The sequence below is a fragment of the Gossypium raimondii genome, chromosome 2, assembly GCF_025698545.1.
Source record: "Gossypium raimondii isolate GPD5lz chromosome 2, ASM2569854v1, whole genome shotgun sequence".
Lineage (NCBI taxonomy): Eukaryota > Viridiplantae > Streptophyta > Magnoliopsida > Malvales > Malvaceae > Gossypium > Gossypium raimondii.
In genome coordinates, this window is record NC_068566.1 from 3,468,367 (window position 1) to 3,476,282 (window position 7,916).

At 34.0% G+C, this 7,916-nt stretch overlaps 1 protein-coding gene across 1 annotated transcript; it reads right to left on the reverse strand.

The window, feature by feature from the left end:
• Window positions 1–2,657: 2,657 nt before the first annotated feature.
• On the reverse strand, window positions 2,658–7,055 carry LOC105787729 (phosphoenolpyruvate carboxykinase (ATP) 1). Its single transcript, XM_012614262.2, has 13 exons — window positions 6,913–7,055; window positions 6,495–6,748; window positions 5,943–6,121; window positions 5,687–5,840; window positions 5,516–5,600; window positions 5,105–5,205; window positions 4,580–4,878; window positions 4,270–4,443; window positions 4,105–4,170; window positions 3,633–3,811; window positions 3,373–3,542; window positions 3,115–3,283; window positions 2,658–3,030 (listed from the first exon to the last, which is right to left on the reverse strand). The coding sequence occupies exons 2-13, from the start codon at window positions 6,737–6,739 to the stop codon at window positions 2,887–2,889; spliced, it is 1,965 nt and encodes a 654-aa protein (XP_012469716.1). The 5' UTR covers window positions 6,740–6,748; window positions 6,913–7,055; the 3' UTR covers window positions 2,658–2,886.
• Window positions 7,056–7,916: the final 861 nt, after the last annotated feature.

Consider the following 7,916-nt stretch of genomic DNA (forward strand, 5'->3'; position numbering starts at 1 on the left):
TTGTGATTGGCATTACGTTTTTTTAGGTACTTAGATTACGATTTTGACCTTTTATAGGAGGATAAATGCGTTTACACTCGAATTCATGTCTTTCTATATTTGGCAATAATGTCAATACCAACCAAGTTAAAACTCAATTAGTTGAAGTCTTAAATCTTAAATATTTAAATTCGAGTCTTGTGATAAAATAAAAGGTAAACCACATTATTTAAGATTATTTTGGTCATCCAACTTTTGGATTTGTTTTTTATCTATTTACGTCGAGTGTTGTTTAATTTTTAAAGGAAGAATGAGATAGTAATTAAAAATTCGTATAATAATAAATTTAACCCTCTTTTTAATTTAATTAATTCTTTGGTCATCACGAGGGAGACTACTTTTTTATATCATTTTCAAATTACATATAAACCCATTTAAATTCTTTAAGTTTAAATTATTATTATTATATTATTGCTTAGTTGAAATGTGAAGTGTGTTTACTTTACATTAAGGTAAAAACAGCTATGACGATAAGATTAAATACTATAACGTGAGATAAAATAAATAAATAAACGCACTACACTAAAGGTAAACGCCCGTCCAAATGCATATGCTTAAATGAATTTTAGCAAACATTTAAGTCAATATTTTCTTTCAAATTTTGAAATGGTTTTATTTTATTTCATCTTTGAAAAAATAAATTGATTAATGATAGAGTTGGATGGGGCATAAGTTTATAGCAAAGTAACTTTTAAGGGAGATCAATTTTCGGTTAAAATCAAAAAAATTGACAGGTCGATTTTAATTTGGACAGCTCTTTCAGTTATGGGTTCAGTTTTATTAGTTATTCCGATTGGTTATCGATTTTTGAATTTTCATATCGACTTAATTTAAAATATATTTATAATTTATAAAATAACTTGAAGCTAGTTAATTCGGTTAACCAATCAAACTAATTGACCTAAAGTTGGTTCAATTATGTTGATTTTAGAGTCTAATTTGATCTAGTTGGTTTTTGTAGATTATGGTTATTAAGGGTCAGTTCTTCATTACTTTTGAAAAGTGCTGTGAAAAAGTGTTTTTGAGAAGTGCTTTTGAAAAGTTTGGTTTAAAATTTGAGTATTTAGCATTGTTGTCAAAAAGTGCTTTTGAAAAATAAAATGTCCATTTTAGACATGTTATTATCAAGTAACAAATATGCATTTAAATAATATTTAAATTAGTTAATATTATTATATTTTAGTAAGAATATAAAAAATATTATAACTTGTTGTTAATATTTTTATATATGAAATATAAATTTTAAATATTTTAAGCAATAAATATTAATTATTTGTAAAATTTAATTAGAATATATAAACTATATTTTAAATATTTAAATATAACCATTTGTAATTAGTATTTTAAAAAATATTTTTTATTTTTAATTAATGATTTTAACACATTTGTAATTAAGCACCAAGAAAAAAAAATACTATGTTATTGGAGGGGTGAAAAAGTAATTAAGTACCAAAAGTGCTTTTGGGAGAGGAAAAACTAAAATTTTTAGCTTCTCCTTTTTAGCTCCTTTTCAGAAGTGCTTTTGAAAAGCAATCTTCCTGAAAAGCTAAAAATTTCAGCCAAAAACAGCTTGTTCTTCACAGCCAAAAGCAATCTTCCTGAAAGTGCTTTTGGACTCAAAAGTATTTTTTTTAAGCAATGAAGAACTGGCCCTAAGTCGGTTTAATTAAAAAAACAGACCAAAAAAACTGAATGTTCTCCCCTAATAAGATGCATGATCCCGTGATGTAGTAGATATATGGACTCTTATCTTCCAACATGTACTTCTATGCACCTCTTTGGAGATTTCGAACATGAACATGAATATATAATCTTTTCCCCGAACAAATAAAATAAGAAAAATGATATATTTGCATCAAACTTGTACTTACATCTAACACCCACTCTCCGAACGAGTATTATTATCTTCAAGTAGCTTGCATATAAAAAAACTAGTCTCTAATTTTAATTTCTTCTTTTTACATTTTTTTATTCAGATAAAAAATTTCATTGATATGTAAATTATTACAATAAAAAAAAAAGTCATAAGAACCTAGGTACATTAGTACTTAAGTCCAAAGAAAAACATAACAAAGAAAACATAGTGAATGCTTGCTCAAAGTAAAGCCATATCGGAGAAACATTTGGTCCTAAGAAATAACTTCAGCAAAAACATGAATGTCACATATATAGAGCTCCATCGTTTGGCACTCGGCCACTAAAAGAGATCATATGAAGGGGTGCATTAGATTCTATATCAAATGTAAATAAAAACGAGTTCACTCGAAGTTAAACAATTAAATTACCACGGAATCAATAAAATCAAGTAATTAATAGCTAGAGAAAACACAAGTCTCTGCAGATTCCTAAAAATTTTCCTCGAAAAATTTTCATTCACATGATGCAAGTTAATAATGATTCGAATATAAATTTTAGAAATAAAATCCCATACACCAATGGAAAATCCCAAGTGTTCAGTATACGAAAATTTCCAACTTTTGATTGATTCCTTACCAATTACCAGACACTAAAGTGCTTTCCTCTTGCTTTTGCAGGTGCTTTAGTAAGGAAAACCTGCAATTTTATTTGAAGTAATTTAATGGAAAGCTAGTGTAATTAGCAAATACTGAAGGAAGACATTGGAAAAGGCAAAGGCTACTTCATTTAAGAAATGAATATGGAGTTTGACATAAAGACGCCAGTTTACATATATGAATTGGAGGAACCCAATTAAAGGACTACTTCCTCTTTTATAATTTACCAACAAACACACACTCTTATTCTATCAAATTCATTCACTTTTCTGCAAATCTGTGAAAAACCATAATAGTTTCTTCTTCTTCCCTTTGTTTTTCATTGCTCCAAAAATTAGAAGTTTGGACCAGCTGCCAGGATTTCCTCTGTCAGCTTGTTGTCTTTCCCAATCTTGTAATTAGTGAAGGTCTCAAAGTTCTTCTTGAATAGCCCAGCCAATTTCAACAGGGTTTCCTTGTATGCCTTCTTATCAGCCCACTGCACAAAAATGAAACCCAGAAAAAGTCAAAAATCAAGGCGAATCCAGAGAAAAAATAGTGAAAGAGAGGGATGACAACTTACGGTGTTCTCGGGATGCAAGATTTCGGAAGGCACTCCCTCGATCTCGGTGGGGATGTCTAGCCCGAACACCTCTGTTTTATGGTAAGTCGCGTTCAAGAGGCTACCAGAGTGGATGGCGTCAATGATTTTCCTAGTGTAGGGTAACTTGATACGGTTTCCAGACCCGTAGCTGCAGAAAAAAGAACCATTCACGATCAATTAATATCTTCAGGGAATTTTGTTAAATGTTAGAAAGGCTCGCAATGACGGGTGTTTTACCTTCCACCAGACCAGCCGGTGTTGACAAGCCACCCTGTTGCACCATGCTTCTGCATTTTCTCAGCAAGCATGGCTGCATATTTGGTAGGATGCAACATGATGAATGCCGCGCCGAAGCAAGCCGAGAACGTTGCTGTTGGCTCCTTAATACCATCTTCCGTGCCAGCCACCTATATTTCATTATCAACCAAGTTTTAGTCCTGATAATTATGAACCCGAAGCGGCCTTGAGAACCATAGCACAAAGACATAGAAACATACCAGAGCGGTGTAACCACTAATGAAATGGTACATGGTTTGAGCCAGGCTCAGCTTGCTAACAGGTGGAAGGACACCAAAGGCATCACATGCCAAAAGAATGACATTCTTAGGATGTGGACCGACGCATGGTATCTTAGCATTTGGAATGTATTCGATCGGATAGGCCGCACGAGTATTCTCTGCAAGCAAAAGAAAAAAGTAATAAAATCGTATTAAAGATTATGTGTATTTCGTAAAGCATAATCCACATTGCCAGATATCTGCATATTATTCTATTATCACATGGCTGACATCAAGGAATTTTGCATTGAAAACCTTATTTTAAAACAACTAAACATGTGCATAGAAAATGTCAACCCATTAGATTAATCGGATTAAACAAACGTGAAGGAAAATTCTCAGCCATCACGATGACTCAGACATTGTTCATCTTATCCTTAGACAACCTTACTGAGTCAAAGCTTATACATACCTGTAACTGATTTGTCACCATAATCCACCTCTCTCGTATGTTCATCGAAAACAACATTTTCCAACACTGCAGAAACAAAGAATTCAAAAAGATCAAAAACCAAGCACAACAGTTTTATACTGGGTATAGTATGATCTAAGAAAACCGAGGGACAGAGAATTTCACCAGTTCCAAACTTAATGGCATTCCAGATATCAGGCTCCTTCTCCCTTGAAAGATCAATACACTTGGCATAGCAACCACCTTCGATGTTCGACACACCATTGTCACTCCAACAATGCTCGTCATCACCGATCAGATACCTGTTGTGATCGGTAGACAAAGTGGTCTTACCCGTACCTGTTTTGCATGTAAACTCATTAGTAACAATGCAAAGCCGACTATCCACATATCGGGAGCAGAGTTAAGAGAACACATATCGGTTTTCAGGAACTAAGCACCACATCATGTGACCTTTGATCCGGCGATACTATACCTGACAATCCAAAGAAGAGGGCAACATCTCCATCTTTTCCCATATTGCATCCAGAATGTAACGAGAGGATTTGACGCATAGGCATGAGATAATGCATAACACTGAAAAGACCCTTCTTCATTTCCCCGGCGTATTGAGTGCCGAGGATGACCATTTCCCTCCTAGCAAGATTAAGGTCTATGCTAGTAGAGGATGTCATGTAGTGTGTATAACGATTACACGGGAACTGCCCAGCATTGTATATAGTGAAGTCCGGAGTACCGAAATTCTCCAGCTCTTCAGGAGTGGGTCGGATACACCTGTCACCCACCCAATTATCCAATTGTACACTAAGCTTTACCTTTTTACCATTTTTAATTTTATCTTATTGCCTTAGGGAAATTCTATATGGATTATAAAACTCAAACACATTATACATACTACATCGATAAAGAGACTTATCTGGGGTAGGCTTAGACCTGTGAAACAAAACACACACACAAAGAAAGGCTTATAAAACTTCAAAATCACGTAGTTTTTACTTACATGTTATGCATGAACAATGAATGATAAGCTCTAGCAGACACAATCCGAACTTTGATTCTGTTCTGTGGATCCCAGTTCAAGAATTGATCATTCACGAAAACCTGTAAAAAGTGATTACATGAACAAACTGAACTAAACCTCAGATTCATGTATATATATATATGTAAACATAATTTCATATTTTCCCAATGAAAAACATCGATGATAACATCTAGACGGTATCCGAATAAACATGACAAAAATTGCTTCTCCCAATGTATTAGGATGCCCCTAGTACAACTTGTTGAAAACTAAAAGACAAAAATGATACCATATGACCATACCCCTCCATCAACATCATCTTCCAAAAACCTTTTTTACTAAATTCGAAATCAAGCCAAATAAAACTAATTTACTATGATACCCCTATACCTTGTCCAGAGAATTCAAGTAATCAACAGCTCTTTCTCTGTTCACCATGAAGGTATGCTCGTCCATTTCAATATTGGGTGAGCCCCTGTTATACAGATCCCAAAATATTTAGATTTCAATGCATTATTACATCAACAATCACTAAACATTTTTCACTGTATCCACACTTACTTTCCCCACCAAAGCTCATCTTGGGTGGAGTCATCGATAACAACTCTCTTATCTCTCGGTGACCGACCGGTTTTGGCTCCGGATAGGGTGGCGAGTGCACCGGTTGAAGTAATGAAAGAACCCTTCTCATACTTTATTGCCTGCTCATACAACTCTGCACCAAAGGAAGAAAAAAATATTACATATATATATGAAAATCCAAAAATTTTTCAGCTGGTTTTGTTCTGTTCTGTTTTGGTGGATTTTATTACGTTACCTGCAGGAGAGAGGTTGTATAGGACGTGAGTGAATTTCAAGGAACTGTCACTGACGCTAATGGTTGGCGCCTCGATATGGTGGTGGTGCGCCACATGCGACACCGATTGAACCTTCCCTGCCGGGTCCCCTCTCACCACTTTCGGCCCTGTTCCTCGAGTGAGTGACGCCAACGATGCACTGTTCACAAACAGTAAATTAAAGCTTGCAAAATCAGTTATGGAAATTTTGTAAGAAACCCAAAATTAAAAATAAAAGATTTACATAAAGTTTTAATCTTTTCTTTGCTAGTCCATTTTCGTTTTCATGTGATTCTCGGGAACCAAACAAGAGCTCATAAATTTGTTGGCATATCTGAGAAATTTCACGTGGACCCCACATAAAATCCACCCGAATCATCCATCATGTTCATTGATTTTCAATTTTCCACCGTCTGATTATATTACGGAAGGGGTCCACTTCATAGGAATTTTATTTTTCATCTTTAAATTTTAACTTCAAATTTCTTTCTTCCTTTTTTTTTTTTTGCTGCTGCTATGGAGGCGTGTAGTACCTGATGGACTGGAGCTGCTGCCTCTGGCGCTCATCTTCAGAAATGGTGGCAAAGGTACCCTGAACGCCGTCAAGAGGAGTCGTCGGCGCCGATCTCTTCTTCTGCAAAGAGTGAAGCTCATCGATCGTCTGAGCCTTAACAGGCTTCCCGCTATCGTCATGACAGATTCCACCGTTCTTCTGCGTCTGAATCCTCGCCAACGGACTCTTCGGCGTCGTCGAAACTCCGTTCCCATTGGCCGCCATATCTTCCCTCTAAAAAAAAACAACAACAAAGCTTCAATTTTTCCAGTATAACACAAAAAAGAAAAACGAAACAACGTCGTTTTTTAACCAATGTTTCCCGTAAGAACAAAATGCAAAAACCCAGAATTTGCCTTAACAATTAAAACTTAAAACAGAGCTTAAAGTGCTAGTACCAGAGATTCAAAGAGCTAGCAAAGAGGAAAATGAGAAACGAAAACAGGGTAAAAAGAACAAAAAAACGAAAGCTAATGAGAAGTGAAATGGATCATTCAAAGTTTGAATTTAAGACGCTATTGAAGAGAAAATGAGAAGGGTTGATGAGAAAATGAAGGAGGGAGGAGTCCAATTTAAAGGGTTGGGGAGGGAAGCGTTACTAGAGACTAGAGTTAAAAGTGAGTTAACCATAGTTAAATCTTATCCCACTATTGTGTTTTTTTTTTCGATAATAATATTAAAATTTAACTAAATCTTTTATTTTTATTTAAAAATATTAAAAATCACATTTTAAAATAAAAATAATAACACTTTGGTCCTAATCAATGTATTTATTATCGACTGCAATAACTATTTTTCTCGTCACAATTGTTATTCAAACCCGACCACATGGTAAATACTAAATTTATTTTATAAAATAAAATAAAAATAAAAATAAACGGACTAAATTCTAAATTTATAAAAAGTTGATAGTCTTGGAATATATTTTACGATTAGATTCAGGGCCTTCAAAGAGAAAATTCCAATCCTTTATTGGAAACTGAAATTCAGCTGGTCCCCACAACATTTTCATGATATAATTTATAGATTTTGATAATGTAAATAATTGTATTTTAATCTTTTTCACTAATAATAAAATAAATCCATGTGTCTTGATTATATTAAAAGAAAAAAAATAACGACGAGATAAAAACATGAAAATTGTTGGGGCCTAAAGTAAAAAAAACTATGCTAAAAGGACTAAAAACATAATTCAAGTGTTTTTTTCAACTTTAAATATACATTCAGTGTATTTCACTAAAAAAAATTAATCAAGATTTTAATTTCCTTTTCTGAACGCATTTTTATGGTAATAGAATAAAACTGTTAAGATTTTAGAGGATTTGGTTTGGCGAGAGCACGGTGATTGGGATGGTCCCGTTAACACCTGAATATCTCTACTTATTACCATTCCGGAACAAAT